Source organism: Pygoscelis adeliae, unplaced genomic scaffold (genome assembly GCF_000699105.1).
Source record: "Pygoscelis adeliae isolate BGI_AS28 unplaced genomic scaffold, ASM69910v1 Scaffold286, whole genome shotgun sequence".
Classification (NCBI taxonomy): Eukaryota; Metazoa; Chordata; class Aves; order Sphenisciformes; family Spheniscidae; genus Pygoscelis; species Pygoscelis adeliae.
The window spans coordinates 9,052,409-9,072,838 of record NW_008825076.1 but is presented as its reverse complement, the minus strand read 5'-3'; the positions used below and the strand labels follow the sequence as shown (position 1 = coordinate 9,072,838).

Here is a 20,430-nt window from a genome sequence, read left to right as displayed (position 1 = left end):
AGAATCATAGAATCATAGAATCATTAAGGTTGGAAGAGACCTCCAAGATCATCGAGTCCAACCGTCAACCCAACACCACCATGCCCACTAAACCATGTCCCTAAGCGCCTCATCTACCCGTCTTTTAAATACCTCCAGGGATGGTGACTCAACCACTTCCCTGGGCAGCCTGTTCCAATGTTTAACCACTCTTTCAGTAAAGAAATTTTTCCTCACATCCAATCTAACCCTCCCCTGGCGCCCCTGGGGGGGTGCGGGGTGGGGGTGTTATGCCTCCCTCTCACTGAGCCTCCTCACTACTGTTGTGGCACCAAGTGTAAAACTTGATCAAAGATACCCTCATCCAGGGTTAGGGACAGATGACTCTCCACAACATTTCATATTTTGAGATAAGAGTTTTGAGATGCGGAGGAAACAGAGCCAAGGTGGCACAGGAGGTGGGCGATCAAAGACACTAGTTGCTGGAGGGTTGCATCTCCTTGTGCACAAGCCATCAGCTTCCAGCTTTGCAGCACAGAAATGGTCTTCCATTCCCCTCCTCTCTCTTACGTCAGCCCGAGGGATCCAGGGCTGTTTGCAGTTGCTAATGTTGAAGTTGTACGGTTCTCATCTGAATAATTGATAAGACTAAAGATGAGACATTAGTGACTGTGGAGGCATGAGAGAGACTTTCCATTATGCAGCTGCTGAATTGTGGAAGAGGGGGGATCGATACACCTGCTTCGTAGTGCTTTTCCCAGTTTACTTAAGAAGAATTAATCTTCTTAAAATCATGTCAGTGGTTAGAAGTGCAGCTAGCAGGCAGTTCTGTGCCGGGGCCGGTGGGTACAGCTGGAGGAGAGCTCTCATCCCCTCCTGCCCCAGCCTGTGTGGTTGGGGACTGACAACACCCCGACACCCCCTGCTACCACTGCAGCACTTCAGCTGTGTCTCCCCCTTCCTGACAGCAGCACTGTTTTGGTGCAAACCCCACTGCAATTGTTAGACCCGACATTCAGCTCTTAATGACAAGAAGTCTGAAAGAGAAATCAGAGCCGTATTCAAACCCCAGCTCCTGCTGACAAAAGCTGGGGGTGGGGAGAACAAAAATCAATGTGGAACTTGACATCCCTGCATGTCCTTACCTCACGCTGGTGTGCTGAGGGTTTTCTGAGCCCAGAAAAAAGTGGTAAGGGATCAAGCATGTGTCTAGGAGCAGCCACTGAGAAACATATTTGGACTCGTAAGCCCATGTTTCTGCAGGACCTCGTGTGCTGCGTTCACCTTGAGAAAAGAGGCCAGGCAGCGCAACACCACCGTCGACTGCAGAATCACCCGCTGTCCTCCGGGCTGGCTCCATGCAGGAGAAGTCAGCCATGCAGGTGGAGGAGGCAGTCAGTCATGAGCACGTCGCAAACCCCCTACAAAACAAACCCATGGGACTAGAGTCATGCTTCGCTTGGGTCAGGAGGATGGCAGAGCCCTCAGGTGCAGTGATGGGCAGGAGTTTCCACCAAGGGTCTGCACCCAGCCGGGGAGGAAAATTTCCGTAAAGGGTAGCACCTGTGAGACTGGGATCCCCAGTGCAGGGACTGTGGTGGAGACCCTCAGATGTTTGAATTGCAAAGTGGTAAGAGAAGCAGATGCTCGAGGACTGGTCCAGTCCAGGGCATGGCAGCCTCCTCCAGTGGCATTGCTCATCTCTCACCGGCACCCAAGGAAGTAGCTGCATATTTTCCCTTTCTTTGTTGCTCATTTGAATATTTTTTGTATTCCTCCTTCCTCCATGTGCTTCTCGTCCCTAACCCTAGACGAGGGTATCTTTGATCAAGTTTTACACTTGGTGCCACAACAGCAGTGAGGAGGCTCAGCGAGAGGGAGGCATAACACACACACACACACACACCCAGATCTCCTGGCTTTTAATGTTCAGAATTAATCCTGAACTGCCACAAGAGCAAGGTTAATGACAAGCAGTTTGCTTCCAGGTGAGCCCTGTCAACTGAGCTGGTTTTGATGCCAACCAAAGAGAGAGAGAAAGAAACAAACACACAAATAAGCTCTGAGCTCTGATGTGACACTTAAATCAGACCAACACTAGGCTCTGCCCCACGTAATTCGTCCTAGTTATTTACATGGGGGTTGTAACAAGCATGCAAGGCAAGCAGCTAGCAGTAATTAATTCTACTACAGTGCTGCCAGCATTATATTTACCTTACATTATTTAAAAGTATATATATATATAGTTCTACCTTTCCATACTATTTGTACTTAGAGTTGGGAAAAAGTCTGCCAGTTGACAGCAGGGGTATACACCAGGCTGTCCAAGGGTTATGTGCCAGCAGAGTAGCTTGAGTTTATTCAGCAAACCCAATCCATAGTGCTCTAAGTCCATGTATTTGGTAGAAGGAGAAACACTGCTGAGCTTCATGTTTCCAGGACTGTGTTCATGGATAATGTTTCACAGTAGAAGTACTAAACACTACTTGCAGATGAAGCTGAGCATTGTAATCCACACACACGTGTGTGAGTAAGGATATATATACCCATCACTCCCCTTCCCTCAGTGCTCAGGTCAAAGCCAAGCTGTGGAGCTCTTTCCTCTGCCTGGCCCCATCATCCTAGGCTGAATCCATCAGCACTGAGGAAAATCCCAATAAATACAAATCTGTCCGCTCCGAGTTTGCTGAGGTGCAGGCTCAGCTGTTCAGTGGTATCAGGTAGCTGTGCCCTGTCCCATGTTAAATGACAGAAACATCTGCTTTTTATTTCCAAGACGGAACTCACATTTATTGCAGAGGTGATTTATAATTACAGAAATGAAGTACAATTAAGAGAAATCTAATGAGTTCCTTGGGCCGCTTCATCTGCTTCTGTAACCAATATCTGATCTTGCTTTTCAGGACGAGAAAAATCAAATGATGACCACGAACGTGTGGGTGAAGCAGGTAGGTGAACCAAAATACGTGCTTTTCCATGTTCCTTTTCAGTTTTGCCATCTGAACTCTCCCAGCTTTGTAACTGCCTCATTTTTGGCAGGAGTGGCATGACTACAAGCTACGCTGGGACCCCCAAGAATACGAAAACGTCACATCCATCCGAATTCCCTCGGAGCTCATCTGGAGGCCAGATATTGTCCTCTACAACAAGTGAGTGTGAGCACTGTGGCCAGAGGGCAAACCCATCCTTGCAAATTTTCTCTGCCCGTGGTGTTAAGGTGCTTCTTGCAATTATTCTGCCTTATTTTGTTCTCTGTTGTTGAATTCCATGTAGATTCTCATAATATCTGTCCCAGACGTGCCTTAAATGACATGACTAACATTTATCACAAGGGCTTTGTTCTCCTAATGATCCTGTCACTGGACAGAGAGTTTTGTTGGGGGATGGCGGGTATTGTTTTCTCTTCACATGTCAGATACACAATTAAGCTGGATTTGAGCTTTCAGCCCTCTTCAATTTCATTTCACCAAGGAGCTCTCCCCTAATTCATCACCATCAACTGGAAAAACCAATTACCGAGGATGGGCTTAAATAAGGAAAATATGCTGAAACATGTCAGACTTGTGTGTCTACAAATACACGTTTCAGGTCAGCCCAATACCATTCTAGAATTATGCTTAAATAAGAATTTGATCCTGAATGCTTGAAATCTGTCTCTTGTATGGACACTTCCTAGGCAGCAGGTGGTTGTTTTCTTTCTTTCCTTTGGAGCCTGTTGATATTCTTAGAAAGACTGTCCAAGTGCCAAGACTGTTTTCTCCTTGGCTTATCATACAAGAGCTCTCCAGTCTCCTAGGATGTAGGATATCCCAGTCTCCCTCCCCAGCCCAGGCTCCAGAAAAACACTTGCTGCAAGCATCAAACAAAAACATCTTTGTATGTGGCTAACACATAAAAAAAACCACAGAGAAAACACTCACAGTGGATGCCAGGCTCATTTTCAATAAACAGTTGCCTGGTTCTAGTTTGATATGACTTTGCTTTTGTTTAAAAAAAAAAAAAAAAATAGCTGAAGGAGGAATTTGTCCAGGGGATTGTGAGCTTTGGAGACTATGGAAATTGTTATCCTTCCCATTAGCTTGTCTCTGATCCTCAGTGGTGTGGAGTGATTGCAAACCTCTTGGAAATCACTGCATCCTAACATAGCACCTTTCAGAGACTAGTCCAATGGAAATGACTAATTCATAGGCACTTGGACCTTCCTATCCTACAGGGACACACTGTGAGCATGAATATTATATTGCAAGTGCCTCACACTGCAGCCAAGAAAGGTGTTCACAGCTTCCACTGGAAAAAATGAATGTCCTTGTCCTTCTCATTGCTTAATTAATGACAATGGTAAGGATTATGATTTTTGGAGCTTCTGGTGGTTGTTGTGGTGGACCATAGTGCCAAAGGAAATAGTGCTACAAAAAATCTCCATCGTCTATTGGACCTTTGTGCTTCAAACCATCCATTTGCTGGAGCTACTGGTACACAAAAGCCTGATGTGTCATCTCTGCATCTGCTCCCTTGGCTCACCACGCTCACCACGGCTGATGAGCATGGCCCATGCAAGGAGGGCCCTAGCACCAAAGAAGGAGGCCTCGGTATCCTTCTGTGCTCTAGACATTTTGGGACTTCATGCTGAAAGCAGCCCCCAGAGGTCAATGGGCACCCAGACCTCTGAGCTGGGTAGTCTTTGGCTTCTGCCCTTTGCATGCTCTGCCCCTCTGCCCTGCTGTCCTAGTTCACTGCTGCTGTCACTTGGGCAACTACAGGGACTCCAGGGAGTAGCTGCCTATCTGCTGGCCACAGCAGCTATTCCAGAATGTCCTCCTTTTCCTCTTCTGGGCTGCAAGTCTTTCAGCCTTGCCCACCTTATTGCTTGACTCAGTCTGACTTGCAGGGAGGTATGGCAGATAGCAAGTCTAACTGTACTGGTGACCTGCTACCACGCAGGGACATCTAGTGCCCCAGCTACCTAAATCCAAGCTACTTCTCTCCTTTTATCCATCCTGACCATTAATAATCATGCATTCCTCTGTTGGTTGTCATGAGTCTATCATGCATTTTTAATCGCTTACTTTATGCATGAATTAAACATGGATGTAGGCACCAACCGTTAGCCGGTCAGTAATGGTTTTCCATTAATTCTATACCTCTTTACAGCTATATTTGCCCATGCTCTTTCATACAGCCTTATGTAAATTGTTTCCTGCCCTGGGATATACTTCTCTCTTCTACCTAACTTCCTATCAAACACATCCAAAGCTGCAGTCAATATCTTAGTCGCACTACTCGAACAATCAGGTTTCATGTTTTTTAGGGGTTGCAGGGCAAGGCAGGGCAAATGCAATGCCTGCAAGGCAAAACCTGTAGCATGATGGGACACCAAGATGAGGCTCTTCTGCCTGGCAGCTCACCAACTGCATAACCAGGCAGTGTTCCTCCTTGTGGGCATCCCAGCTAGAAATGTTTTGGAAAGAAAGGCTTTGCAAAGACAGTGACTAGTCATGGGTGAAGCTAACAAGGACTCCGTCTCATATTTTATGTATATACATATATAGTTTAGAGGGAATTTAAAGCACATGCACAGAATTCTGGGTCCCTAAGAGCAAGAGAATTATGTGCAGAGACCTTGGTGGAAGAGAGAGAGTGGCCACATTGACCTTTTGCACTGTTCAGGCTTTTTAATGTGAGTTATTTATCGCTTACCACATGCTGTGGCAGAAGTATGGTATTTCTGTTTGGGATGGTATCCTTTGGAAAAAAGACTTTCTGGACAGGAGATTATACAAATGACTCTTTTGTTTTCACCTTGGGGTGTATATAGAAATGGTGAAATTTAAATAGATTTGAGATTTACATCTTTAAGGAATCCTAACCCCTTGTTGTGAGGTTATTCTCATATCTAAGCTCATTATTGTCAAAAACTTCCATTAATCCACTCTAGAGGCCCACATTAAATCAGTAAACTCGGCTGGCTTGGCCTAGAGAGTATATATAGTTGTCAACACTCATAAGGAATCTAAAACCAAATTAATATCCTACAGGGAAATTAATATGCTGTTGAATTTTCAGGCTTGATGAGATAAGTTCCAAGACTCTGTAAATAGTTTCTACTAGATGTGACAAAACATATGTATGACAGAGGAATATGAGTTAATAGTGAAGTGACAAAGCCGCCTCTTCTCTGCCAAGAAGGCCAGCTGTTCCTTATCTGAGGCTGTAAAGGCTCTTCAGACACCACCAAATCATTTATATATGAATTATTTAATCCTCTGCATTGACTTATTTTCCCATTCATGAATGGACTTTAAGCACATTTTAGTTTTCCTTTGTATATTTAAAGTAAAAAAAAAAAAATTTTTTTTTTTTTTTTTGTCTGATCAGGGAATAAGCCCTTGGGGCTGCATTTTGATTGTTTTTTTTTGCTTCTCCCCCTCTGTGTTGAGCCATTTGGACCCCATGCAACATAGAAACTCCAGCGGAGAAAACCCTGAAACTGCAGGTTTGCAGCCAGGTGCTCCAGCTGCTAAAGGCTGCCCAGAGGGATGCCAGACCATGTTCTTGAGACTAATTGAAATGTGAGTTTCCCTGGTTAGTTTTCAACTGGATATTCATGATAGCATTTGTTTTCTCTAGTCTGATGATTGTAAATCCTGGGAAGAAGCTACTGGGAACATTCAGACTTCAAAATTTTCTTTTTTCTCAATATTTTCTGGTGTTAGCTGTTCCAAAAAGAAATACCTGCCTTAGCCTCCACCAAAAAAAAAGAACAAAAGACAAGATCATACATGAAGGGAATTCAAATACAAATTTCTGTAATTAAGAGCAGGAAAGATCTTGAGGAATTTACCCTGTGGTAATATGGACACAAAGGATTACTGGACTGGGTTAGAACATCATCTGGCAGGCGGCTTTTGAAAATCATGAGAAAGCAAAGAGTTCTTTTGAACTATACTATAGCAGCTTGTTCTTTTGAACTATACTATGATGTTTGCAACCAGGGAGACTTATGGCGTAACACTGGTTTCCTCACTCATCCCAAAACTGTTCGGAGGAGTAATACCAAAAGATGCCCTAGTCTAACCTTTAAAATATTGGAAATATTCTTGACATTTTTCTTTGTGTTTGAGTGTGTACTTGCACAGATCATGTCATTTTACACCAGATTGTACTTATTACAGGCCCATAATTGCTATTTCACACTTAAGCTTTCCCGATTCTTCTGGGAGTTTAAATGACTATGTTTCTGGAGAGGAATTATATCTCTAGATGCCTTTGAGGTTTGCTGCCAAGCTCTATCCAGCAATACAGGAACTGATAGAAAGAAATTTATAAGAGGGATCTCTCTCATGGGCTGTTGCTGAGTTAGCATCCGAGGACTTCTCCTACCATTATGCTAAAGACAGAGCTAGAGTTTTGCCTACAAAATGCTGATGAGGATGCTTGGCAAAGAAGGGAAGAGTCAAAGGAAAATGTAAATTTAGCACTGTTAGAGCCTTATAAGAAACTTGTGTTTATTTCATCAGTGTAGCACAGCCATTTCTGAGACAGATGCCTATTTTACTGAGGAATGATCAAAATTTCGGTTACCAATGATTTCTAAACATCGGAAGCAAGCAAAAGCTGGGATGGGACCTACAGAAGTACACATCAATGCACTGACATCTCCATCTATGTAGCCAAGATGTGCACATCTGTTTTGTACCCAAGTTGCCAAGACCTTGGAGATTTTTAAAACCCAACTGGACAAGGTCCTGATCCTCTTGTTGCTGACCCTGTTTTGAGAAGGGAGTTTGGACTTAACAATCCCCAGAGGTCCCTTCCAACCTGTGAATTTGTAGTTATCATTTTGGAAGCACAAAACAATTGTTAAACAAAATATTCTCTGATTTGCCTTTGGAGAGTATTTTAATCTGAACATTGCAGAAGCATCTCTTTAATGACTACAAAAAGGGTGCAGGGTACGTTCTTTAAAGGGGTCTCGAAACTCCAGTGTGTCTTGGTTACTGCTGTTCCATGAAAAATGCTTTAAATGAGGACATTCTCACTATATCCACATATGTATATAGCTAATTTTCAGGCTTTTAAAGCTCTGTTTGGATTTAAATTGTATCATCAGAAATTAAAATAAATATGTGCCTCATTTACATGCATTCTGAAAACATTTAATTTTGTGAAATGATGTATCTCCCAACTGCAGGGAAAATAGAAACTGACAAAAAAAAAATCTCCATCAGCAGAGTTTTTAATGAAACACAGTTGATGGCTGCCAGTAATACAATGCCATTCATGAACCCTTATAAACTTAGAAGATTTTAGAAGAGCAGCCTTTATTCTCAAAATGAGGAATCAAAGGCTGCAGAACACAGCAGCACTATTTCCGTTGGCAAAGGAATAAGTGACTGTCTTCTCTCTTTATTGGTGTTCACTGTTGTATTTGACATGAGAATATAAGAGCTCCAGTACTTTATCACTGACAGATTTTTAGGGCTGTCAGGTCAGAGTAATCAGGAGAGCCTGACTATCTTAATTCTCAAGTTCTTGTTGTGATGTTTACCTTGTGCTTGCTCCTTCTTCCAAATGTATTTTCATGACAACTGTCACAACACAGTGGTCTAGACTGAATGAGATGAAAATGTGCTACCACTATAAAGGAATGACTGCAGATTTTCTCCGTCCCACTATATCAGATCTCCCACCTTCCTGCCTAAGGAAATATTAATGTTATGCAGACAAGGCTGTCAGCACAACTGGGCCAAGAATGGGTTTTCCCACAGCAAAGCTTTCCACAAGAAAACAGGGTTTCCCCAATCTCATAACTGCAGACTTCATTTGCAGTCAGCTGTCTCAACTTCATCCCTTGGAGGAGATTGGGGAAAAGCTTTAGAAGACCATCGACAGCCAGTGACCTTGTTTGCTCCCTCCCTCATGTCAAGAGGAGCAGAATGAAAGTCTCACCCAGGATGAAAGCATCTCTCTAGGTTCACCCCACATCGGCAGGGCGCCAGTAAGCATATGCTTGAAGGTCCAGTGTGGGTGGTAAGCTTGGAGAAGGAGGCAAAAATATATGCATGCACGAAGGGTTAAGACAACTGCAAACACTACCTTTGCACGATATAGCTGGCTTGGATACAGTCTATGTACAACAGCATGGCTAATCTACCCTGCTTACAAATTGCTCAAATATCTCTACATTGAACTGCAATGAGAAGTTCATACATGCCCAGTAAAGTCAGGAATTACTTCACAGCCCTGTTAGGTTGGTGCGGGAGGAGCAGGAGGCTCTCAGGGTGTTTTATGGCTCCTCAGAGTCATTAGCTGACTCTCAAATGCAAGACGCTATTCCGGTGCTGGTTTCACTCCTGCCATGGCGCTGCAGGCAAAATCCATCTTGGAAGGCAGTACCAGTCTTATTCGTAATAATGTGTGAGCCGAAGAGGACCCAGGATGAGGCTGGGTTTGTTAGGCAAGCAATTAAAAAATATCATCTTCCTCATCAAAGAAGCAGATCATTTATGGAAATAATTGACACACGAGATCTGCCGCATCACACTGGTTACATCTACGCTTGCAGAAGAGACGCGTGTGGCTAGTCACACAGGGACTGCAAAACTGCCAGACAAGACATTTCTGTTAATGAAACACAATTACGTGAATTATTATTGTTCCTGGATGAATTTTTAGCAAGAGTTTCATGCCCTTTTCCAACAGTATTCAAAAGGAAAAACACACACCTGTGTTGTTTTCCCAGCCACTTACACATAGCTCTACCTAAGAAGGGAAACACTAGTGGATGCTCATTATCCCTTTTCTGTAGTAAGTCCAATTATAAACATATTGTTCCATTAAGGAAAGATTTAATCATGCCTCAGAGATCTCATTAAATGCAGAGCTGGATTCCAAATTCCTATTGAGATTTAGAAAGAAAACCACCGAGAACAGCAAACGCTGGACTGTCACTTGCTGTGCATGTTTCATGTCTCAATCTGGCTTTACAGTGCAGGCAAAGCCCAGGAGGAAAAAAAAAAAGATGGTTTTCATCCAAAGCAAGTGGTCCTGGAGTGTAAATTAGATTGAAGAAAGAAGAGGTAATAAAGGAGTTGGGTGGATGGTACAATGGCATTGCTCGGTTTTATTTGCATCGGAGTAAAACACAATGGTGGTTTTGCCTTGATCCCTTTGAGACAACAGTCTGGGTTTGTACATATTTTTAGCTTTCCTGTCTTAAAAAAAAAAGGTGTTTTAAAGCTTTAGAAAAAGTCCAGTTCAGAGGTCAAAAAGCACTGGGTCCTTTTGTGTTCTTTTGTTTTTCCACAATCTGCCACAAAGAGCAAAGGCTTTCCATTATAGAAACAAAGAAGAGTTTAGTAAAAACCTGGTTCTCCACCGCACAATAATTCCAAGTTTATTTTTCCATTAATTCAACCAACCTGGAAAATTGTCTCAAAAGACAAAGATCTGGGCTATGATCCTGGGCGTCGGGGGCACGTGCCATCTCTGCACAGACACCGTGTTAGCCAAGACAGCTCACTGAGGGCCAGAACCTGCCACCGTTTCCCAAAATGAGTGATACTGCACCAGTCTGCCTGGAAGCCGGTGTGGTCATGGACTGACGAGGGTGCTTCACAGGGCAAGACAAAATATCAGAAAGTCTTTTTTTTTCTTTTCCTTTTGCATATGAATTAATGGATGATCTCCTACAGAAATAAATATAGGGAAGTTCCTCTGCCTTCAGCAGCTTGAGGGGCCCCGCCGGATAGTCCCTGCGCTGTTTCTCTTGCTGCTGGTGAGGAAGAGGAGAGGTGTGACCCCCGTGCACCCCGTTGCTGTACGGCTGCTGTCACGGCACATCTGAGCACTGAAGCAGCAGCACAGGGCCAAGGGAGTTTGTCGATTGCTGGGAAAGCGGCTGCAGGCTGGATTGGCTCCAGCCGGGAGGGCTGGACAGGAGCAGAGAGCTTTCTATCTATATCAGCCTGAATAATTCATCTCAAGTTTTTAGCAGAAGCTCTCCCTCCCCTTCTCAGCTTCCCCTTTGTTTAGCAGCGTTGCTGTTTGCGACTCGGCACCACACAACAGGCTTCTTCCTCCGTATCCCCGAGCTCTGCAGCGGCTCGAACCAGGTGTGTAAGATGGTCCCCAATTCCCTCCTTGCTTTTTGGATGCTCTTTTCTCTATTCCTGCAGCTAGACTTGAGGGCATTGCTCTACAAACAGATCCCACCTGCTTTTTTTGGCTGGGATTTCAACCTTTCAGGCATTTGCTCATGATGAAAAAAATTGCAGCTCTGTCCAAACCTCACCCACATTTTAAGATACCTTGAACCAGTGTGTTTGATCCAGGTTGCGACTGTCCAAGGATACCAAAATCCTCTGTCTGCAAGTAGAAATCAAGGGAGAGAGAGGGTCTGAAGTTTCAGCCAGTCACTGCACAAAGGGGCTGCAGATGTAGGGGCTTGGCTCATTTTCAGGTGGAGGTGTAATTTTGTGATTCAAACACCCAGTCTCCATCACAATGATTATTCAAACAAGGAGATATGTCACTTGTGCAGCTCTGAACACTTCAGTTTTGCCTCTTTGTGTAAGCTAACGCAGGCTACAGATCCTGCAGACATTGCCTGGAGGAAGGACGTTGCTGTAGATAAAGTACCTGTGGACTTGGCCCAGATGTGGAGTTTAAGTGTCACAGTCCACATGTCCTCCTCACTGAGAGCAGGGGAGGAACAGCACTTCTTGATGGCATAGCCATGCAGGGCATTAATTACCTGCTGCACTAATTGAATCTGTTAATGAGTTAATTTCTTTCTGTGGCCTCCACGCACCGGGGCAAGTGGCAGGTTCAATGTTTAATGTGTAGTAGCAGAGATGAGGGTGTGAGGAAGGAGCGGAGCTGTGGCTGGTGATGCTGAGGCAGGTGGAGGACAGGGCTGTCTCCAGGGCTAGGGATCCCATTCCCAGGGTTTCTCAGTCTCCCTCCTTTCTCCAACACTATTACAGCTCGAGTATGGCATTCCTTGGCAGTCTTTCTTCCCCCAAATCCCCAATGTACTTGCCTCTCCTGTTGCCTTTTTTTATCTCCTTCACTTGTATCCCAGTCCCCATGACGAGCTGGAAGCAGCCGGTGTCACGGGTGCATGGCACGGTGCTGCGGGAAATCAGTGCGCTGATCAGCTAAGAAAAGCAGATCCAAACCAAAAAAATGCTGTTTATGCAATAGCTTTTTCACTGGCTGGAAAATGGCTTTCTGATATAAAATCCTGCGTTGTTACCTATTTATCTTATACCAGCACACAGACCCCAGTTGAGAGTCTCTGTAAGAAGACACCATAAAAGACAGCTCTCTTCCTGACTGGGAAATCAAGAGATTAACTTTCATCATTCCTATTAATAGGATGTTCTTGCTGATTTTCATGTAAGAGACTGAATGATTACCCAACACTGTTTCATTTATAGCAGCTGTCACAATTAATTCTGCAGAGCCCACAGCCATGCTACCTGATAGTGGTTCCTCCCACCTCTCTAAAGCAAACTCAACCCTTTCCAAGGCATTTATGGGACACCTTTGAGGAAAACTTGTGTACATTCACCTCAAGGACCTGACTTATGCAAGGTGAGGGCTGACATTTGCATGCAAATCCAGTGCTCGCATAAGCCAACAGAGTTCAAAACCCACTGGATAGAGCGGATGGATCCAGTGTGTGCACATGATGTGCCTCTTGCATCTCTCAGGTGCCTCGAGTGCATTTTTGGAAGCCAGGCACTAAATATCCTATTTCTTTAACAGAGCTGAGATGTCCCAGAGAAGCCTTAGTCTTTTTTTATCTTCTATCTCTCCCCAGTGCTGACGGTGACTTTGCAGTAACCCACCTGACCAAGGCCCACCTCTTCTATGACGGGAGAATTAAATGGATGCCACCTGCTATCTATAAAAGCTCCTGCAGCATTGATGTTACCTTCTTCCCCTTTGACCAGCAAAACTGCACAATGAAGTTTGGCTCCTGGACCTATGACAAAGCCAAGATAGACTTGGTGAGCATGCACAGTCATGTGGACCAGCTGGACTACTGGGAGAGCGGGGAATGGGTCATCATCAACGCTGTGGGCAATTACAACAGCAAGAAATATGAATGCTGCACAGAGATCTACCCCGATATAACTTACTCCTTCATTATCCGGAGGCTGCCACTGTTCTACACAATCAATCTGATCATCCCCTGCCTGCTGATCTCCTGCCTGACTGTCCTGGTCTTCTACCTGCCCTCCGAGTGTGGAGAGAAGATAACCTTGTGCATCTCCGTGCTGTTGTCCCTCACTGTGTTCCTGCTGCTCATCACAGAGATCATCCCATCTACCTCCTTGGTCATCCCTCTGATTGGAGAATATCTTCTCTTCACCATGATATTTGTTACCTTGTCTATCATCATCACTGTCTTTGTGCTCAACGTGCACCATCGTTCCCCGCGTACCCACACGATGCCTGACTGGGTGAGGAGGATCTTCCTTGACATAGTCCCACGCCTCCTCTTCATGAAACGTCCCTCCACAGTGAAAGACAATTGCAAGAAGCTCATCGAATCCATGCACAAAATAAGCAATACACCAAGGCTTTGGTCCGAGATCGACGTGGAACCCAACTTCACTACCTCATCTTCCCCCAGCCCCCAGAATAATGAGCCATCACCCACATCTTCCTTCTGTGCCCACCTCGAGGAGCCAGCCAAGCCTCAGCCTATGTGCAAGTCCCCTTCTGGGCAGTACTCTGTGCTGCACCCAGAGCCTGTACAGGTGACCTGCTCCTCTCCACAACCCTCATGCCACCCCCTGAGTGACACCCAGACTACCTCCATCTCGAAAGGCAGATCACTAAGCGTTCAGCAGATGTACAGCCCCAATAAGGCAGAGGAAGGGAGTATCCGCTGCAGGTCCCGGAGCATCCAGTATTGCTACCTGCAAGAGGACTCTTCCCAGACCAATGGCCAATCCACCGGCTCTCCAGCATCCCAGCGGTGCCACCTAAATGAAGAGCAGCCCCAGCACAAGCCTCCTCAATGCAAGTGTAAATGCAAAAAGAGCGAGGCAGCTGGCACTTCAGCTCAAGGAAGCAAGACTCACAGCGCCAAAGAGCAACATCTTGTGTTGATGTCCCCAGCCCTGAAGCTGGCAGTGGAAGGGGTTCACTACATCGCAGACCACCTGCGAGCAGAAGACGCGGATTTCTCAGTAAGTATGCTAACTTAGCCTGCTCTCCTTGGGTAAGTCAAAAATTATCTGCTAAGGAAGCCCCACCAAACCTGGGGGCTATACAGAGAATACACTTGCTGATGCAGGCTCAGCCATCCCTGAAATTGTGGCTTTTGAACACATTGGCCACTATGGGCACAGCTGGAGAGTTTGTCCTTGGGGTCTTGGCAGGCCTGTGGGCCAAGGGGGTAGCACAACCAGACCATGCTCAGGGCTGCTCTAGAACAATAGGATTCTCCAGCAGAAAATAGGAGTAAAGTTGTTGTTAGGTAGGAAGGAAGCAGCTAAGATTGTGAAAGAGACCCAAAAAGCAGTCATCTGGTGGGAACACAGCAGACTTATTATTTATAGAGTCTCTGACAGACGGGGAATTCACACTCTCTGTTTTTTATTAAGCATTGACTCTGGCTGCTGAGCCTAGGAAAGCAAATCCCCAAAAATAGGTTGTGGATGTGGGAAGCGCGTAGTAGCGTGGGGACGTTGCAGGGTATGTTTAGCTCTGCGTGATGCAATTCCTCATTAGTGGACTTCCATTGGAGCAGTTGGCTCTGTGCAGGAAGGTGGGTGGACAGACAAATTTCACACTTACTCTGAAGGGGTAAATATGGCTACAAATAGAGAAGGAAAATAGAGGCTGAAAGAATTTCTTTTAATGGAGATGGTAATGCACGCACAAATGCCGCATACTTTCACACCTCTTGTAGCTCTTCCCCTGCAATACTATGGATACGGTGTGCTAGCTAATTATGGTCATAATGCAGGAAGCCACAAGATAACCTGAAGTTAGTGTTCTTGCTAAAGAAAAGTCTTATCTAGCTTTTCCTAGAGGGATCCGTCAGCAAAAGGTACTTTTTCAGCTGTGCTTACAGTTTGATTTTCTCAAGGTTTAGAGTCAGTGCAAGTCATAGTGCTTTTCTGCAAGACTTCCTGGGCGTGAAGAGTGTCTTTATATTTGCATTTTTCACAGCACTGAGCACTTAGCAGCAGCAACAAGAGATTTAAGTGCTACTGTCTATTTATATACTCTTTGGTACCATAGTTTGAGAGGCCGTTGTTCTTTAATGTATTTCACTTCACAACATCCCTTTGAGGAAGTAACTGTTTATTCCTCACGTTGAGGAGTGACAGCCCAACTACGGAGATGAGGTGACCTGTTCAATGTCACAGAACAAATCTGCGGCAGAAATGGGCTATGAATCCCCATCTTCATTAGTTGACAGCCCAGCACTCTTTGCTGGGCTAAAGCACTTCACAAGCACATTAGGACTGCGTGAACTAAACTCTGCTCCCTCCTCCTAGCAATAATCACAAGTAAACCCATGGAAGTCAGTCGATTTTAACTCACTTGTTTCCCCCTGGTGCAAATGAAAGAATATTGTACCAATAATACTTCCCGTTTCAACTGATTCTCTTTCTGCTAAGCTTGTTGATATCATCAAGAACTGAGTTGATGAATATCTTGGGTTCTTTCCTTTTAAACCGTGATTGCAACTTTCTTTAAAATGAAAACAGTCTTCAGAAGCCACGAATTTTCTTCTTATACTTTCCACTACTCTTCCCTCTTGAAATGAAGTGATTGTCCTGAGAAAGCTATTTACAGCACTAAACGTCAAAAGCAGAAGAAAAGGAGCAGTTTTGAGGGCTCTGACCAGACCTCCTGCCAGTCCAGGCTGTGAGCAAAGGTGCCAGGAAAACATCCAGCAATGAGCGGAGAAGGGTCACCCCCAGGACCACCGATGTACCAGGCTCCCCAGGAAGAGCCTGCAAACCTTCCTGCAGTTTTCTGCTCTTTCACAGCAGCTGTGGTTGGCACGGTAGGCAGAGGTTGGGTTTTCAGATTTGGGGGAACAATTGCTGAGCCTGGTCTGAGGCTACACTATTTTCTTTTTCTGGATCCAAGTAATGTCAAGTAGGAAAGCACACTTCTTCTCCAGGTGGAAATGACAAAGAAGAAGGAAACATGATCTTCTGGAATTGATATTTACTGTAAGGAGCAGAACTGATCTAATAATAAATGAGATCTAATGAAATGAGAATTTTTTGGGGAAAAAATCAGTACTCAGAAATTTGGTCTCATCTTAAAATCAAATTGTGGCATTTCTTCATGGAAGTCTTCAACAAATCTAACAGCAGGCACCTCTGATGTAGCTGCAGCCCCTGAGACACAGCTCGCTGTCTCTTGGGTAGTATTTTCAGAGACATGCACCTTCCCAGAATGGGAACAGAGCTTCTTTTGAAGTTCCTGTCTTTTTTCTAAAGCACCATTGCCACAGGGGCAGTGCTTCTAAATTAGAAGTAAATAGCTCATTTAATTAAGTGCTTCAGCAAAGAGAAAATGGGAAATGCAAGAGGCAGTTGTTTGTTACAAAAAGATATCTGCAAACAATACGAGCACAACGGTACACTGGGGAAAATACAAGACTGAATTGTCCCAGCATACGATAGAAATGCCATTAGAAATTAATTACAGACTGAGAAGCAAAACAAGTTGCATGTCACACACGAGCCAAAATAACCAGACACCAACAGTACCATCTGGAAAGCCTTGTTGTCCCCATGCCTGTGTGCATCTCCGGACTACTCTAATAAGACGACTTTGAAGACAGCTTAAAAATAAAATGGGAGAGAAGGTAGCTGAGGGGCAGAAAACACGGGATAATCTCACCCGTTTATTTTTAACAAAGTACAATAAAACCACCCAGGACTGCTCTAATCTGTGTTACAGGCTCTGGGTCCTGGGGGATCAGATGTCACCAAGGCACCTCAACCCTCCACTCAAATCCTGGGGCAGGATGCCCTGTTCCAACTGCTCAGACTGCAAGGAGCTGGACCAGGGAAGAGCTGCAGATTCCCTTACTTTTTGGGAATTTGGGGGTGGGGGAGTCAGCTGGTTCCTGCCCCTGATCCTTTCCCCAAAATAGTTTTGAGTGAGCTTCTTAAAAACTAATCAAAATACAGCTCAGGAGTTGGGGTGGCAGATGTTGACAGCTGCACAGATGTTGTCAGAGATGCCTCTGCGGATCATGCTCCACGTGAGGTGCTGGACCACAGGGAAATGCTACAGTGCTGTCAGAAAACAAAACAAAACAAAACAATCCAGATAATTTTCTTTTCTTCCTACTTTTTTTTTTTTCATTGTCTCTCCATAATTTCCAATTTCACCCTTCCGTGCTCTCGGTCTGAAGTTGAATATTGATTTTTGCAAACATCTGATGCACTCCCAGCCATCATTTTCAAGATGGGCTGAGTATTTATGCATACACCATTACATTTGAAAGCAAATGTCTGTTGAACTTTTCAAGTTGTTCCTCTTCTCCCATTTCCCCCTTCTTTTCTCAAAAAGAAACTCATCTAGTTCATTTCTTTTCTTCGTGTGATCTAGCACTTACTTTTACTGGCATGAATACCCAAAACAGCTTATTTTGCCAAAATGGGGCACTATTTACTCAATCCAGCTCTCCAGTTGGACATCAGATGGCAAATTTCAGATTTTCTTTGCACATTGGTTGCACCATGAGACACTAGTCCCATAAACACAATCATCCAGAGCTTGCTTAGCTGGCCTTCTCACCAGGAATTTTAAGCATCAGAGATTCACTCCAACTCTCAGCAAGTGATGAATAGATGAGAAAACACACAGCAAAGGGGAGTTATCCACTGAGACCTTATCCTTGGGATGAGAGAATTCCTTTTGATTTCAAAGGTCACTATTTCTTTTACTCTCCCTAACTATAGATGGATGTGCTAAGGGCTGTACAATCATAAAACAACATGGTTTCCCCCAAGAAGATAACAAGCTTCAGGATGAACCTCAGTTGTTTACCTCTGCCTATTGAATAGTAAAGACACGCTTAACTTGGTGCTGGTTTTAAAGGGAATAAAATTATCCATTGCACAAAAATATTTAACCGATTCTTACGCTATTGAAAATGTCCAGGTATTCCTGAAATTTAAGATGCTTTGTTCAGAGAACAAACTATGGGAAAATACTATATGCTCTCCAGTGCGTGTCTCATTTCCCAATTTACAAAGCTGCTTACTGAGCCAAGGCGCTGGAGCAATACCAGATGATTTAAAGGCCTAACCAAGCAGTCCACATGGCAAATAATGAGAGGTGTAGTTAAAGAAAGAGCTCACTTTGCTGGTGTTGCTTCAGCTGAACGTTGTCTGCATTGAGGCACAGAGTGACAACAGGTACTTTGCAAATACATTGGAAGATTCATGATCAGTTTGTGAAGGGTTCAGCACGCCAAAATGAGGTAAATGCACATACCTTACCTGCAAGGAATTATTCTCTTAGCTCAATAAAATGTCACAACATTGTTCACAGAAGCCAGGATTGTATATTCTCTCCCTCTGATACATCATGATTTCTCTGTACCACCCACAAGGTATAAGATAAAATTTAGTGGTGCATCCGTGACTGACAAAGAAAGAGAATACTCAAGGTGAGTTTTCAGAGCCACTGTGTTGTGCTCAGAGCTTGTTTGTTTGGTGCTTGACAGATCATAATATTTTAGGACCTGAAGTTGGCGCTGCACCTGTGAAAACTTTATCTGCTGTAAATGGCTATTTCACTGATATTTGGATTGTTTCCCTTACCAAAATTAATTTTCAGCACAATCAGCAAATCCTTAAAAAAAAAAAATCAAGCCAGGTCTCATACAAATCGTGTTTTAGCTCACGCCTACTGTTCTGGGCTACTCCCTTATCTGTTTAAAACAAATGTAGGATCAAGTGGATGAAGAGGCCTGTACCACTAGTGTTACATTATTGTTGTTCTGTGCTTTTCACGCACGCTACAGCCCAATGTACATGGCAGCTTTGGGCACGGTGAAGCCACTGTTTGCTCAGGGTCGCAGACTGGTGGGTACAGTAAAGCAGCTCCAGCAAAGCGCAGCCTTGGCTTTGCTGCCTCCTTACACCACACTCCTGACTTGCTGCAAGCACGGCTGCTAAAGAGGATTGAGTTAGCTCCCACTGAGATGTTTTCCCTAAAGAGTGAGGCAGTGTGCCAAATTTCAGCCCTCGGGTCTATTAATCACCAGGTGGTATATTGTAGGAAATTATAATGGGTACAGCCATATAAAATAAAACTTTGCAATCTAATCAGTCCTCTTCCTGGGAAAGAAATTAATAACAGCAATGTAATGAAAGAGGTTTTCATATGTATGTGGTTTCTTACCTAATGAAATAGCCATTTACAATTCTTGCCTGATGGTATTAATAAGTACTAGACGTCCCCAGAGAGGAATTGCTGGAAAATCCTCCCACAGCAAGACAAAAGTGGGGAAAAAGCAGGGTGAGGAAGACCACTTCTTTTATTTGCTGGTTGATTTTCACTGCTTACTCACCCAAAGCTGTAAATCTCTTCGCAGAAAGAGTTTGGCTTCATTAATCTGTAAGCAAATCTGTTTATGAACATGGGGAAACAAGTAATTTCTTTACCCCCCACCCTCCCCAGTTTGAATCGCAGCCTCCTTTACACACCCAATTACAGCTGTTGCTCATGGAAAATGGGATAGTGAGTGTGCAGACGAGCTTAATCATCCACGGGCGTATGTCATCCCTGGGGAGCTGTGAACAGGGTTTGCAATTGCACATGCACACCCATGCAGTCTGGGAATCTGTCTCCCACATCAGCGACTGATAGAATAAATCTTTGCCATCACATAGGACCACTAAGTGTTAGTGAGACCTTCCCCTCCTATCTCTGGACTTAAATTAAAATATCCTGTTTTGGAATAAAGCGCTAATAGTCTTCAGAAGTTTTAATCTCAAATAAACGTTAATAATCAGCCTTTCACCTCTGTGTTCCCAGGTGAAGGAAGACTGGAAGTACGTTGCAATGGTCATTGACAGGATCTTCCTCTGGATGTTCATCATTGTGTGTTTGCTGGGAACTGTTGGTCTCTTCCTCCCACCGTGGCTGGCAGGAATGATCTAAATATAGCCACATAAGGAAGAAAGTATATCCCACTCTATGGATTTTAGTTCACCTGGAAGGAGAGGAGCAAAGAAATGGAGGCAGCCCTTTGAATAATTTACTGTGAGTCCGCACTTGAGTTGCTCCAGAGCTCTCTGGGAATACTTTCCAAGGTCACATCGTTTTGCCAAGATATTTTCATCTCCTCCATCTAATTTAGGGGAAAAGTTCTTATTAAAGTTTGTACATAGCATGGTGGCATTCATTGGCATATACTCATCAATGTAAGAACAT

General features: G+C 44.2%; 1 protein-coding gene across 1 annotated transcript in view; it reads left to right on the top strand.

Moving 5' to 3' along the window:
• The window catches only part of CHRNA4 (cholinergic receptor, nicotinic, alpha 4 (neuronal)), a 22,756-nt gene extending 2,577 nt beyond the window's left edge, over nucleotides 1-20,179 (top strand). Inside the window, exons 3-6 of the mRNA XM_009326815.1 lie at nucleotides 2,883-2,927; nucleotides 3,019-3,128; nucleotides 12,809-14,189; nucleotides 20,032-20,179. Coding sequence (XP_009325090.1) covers nucleotides 2,883-2,927; nucleotides 3,019-3,128; nucleotides 12,809-14,189; nucleotides 20,032-20,157 — 1,662 coding nt within the window. The 3' untranslated portion in view covers nucleotides 20,158-20,179. The remainder of the gene's footprint in view (nucleotides 1-2,882; nucleotides 2,928-3,018; nucleotides 3,129-12,808; nucleotides 14,190-20,031) is intronic.
• Nucleotides 20,180-20,430: the final 251 nt, after the last annotated feature.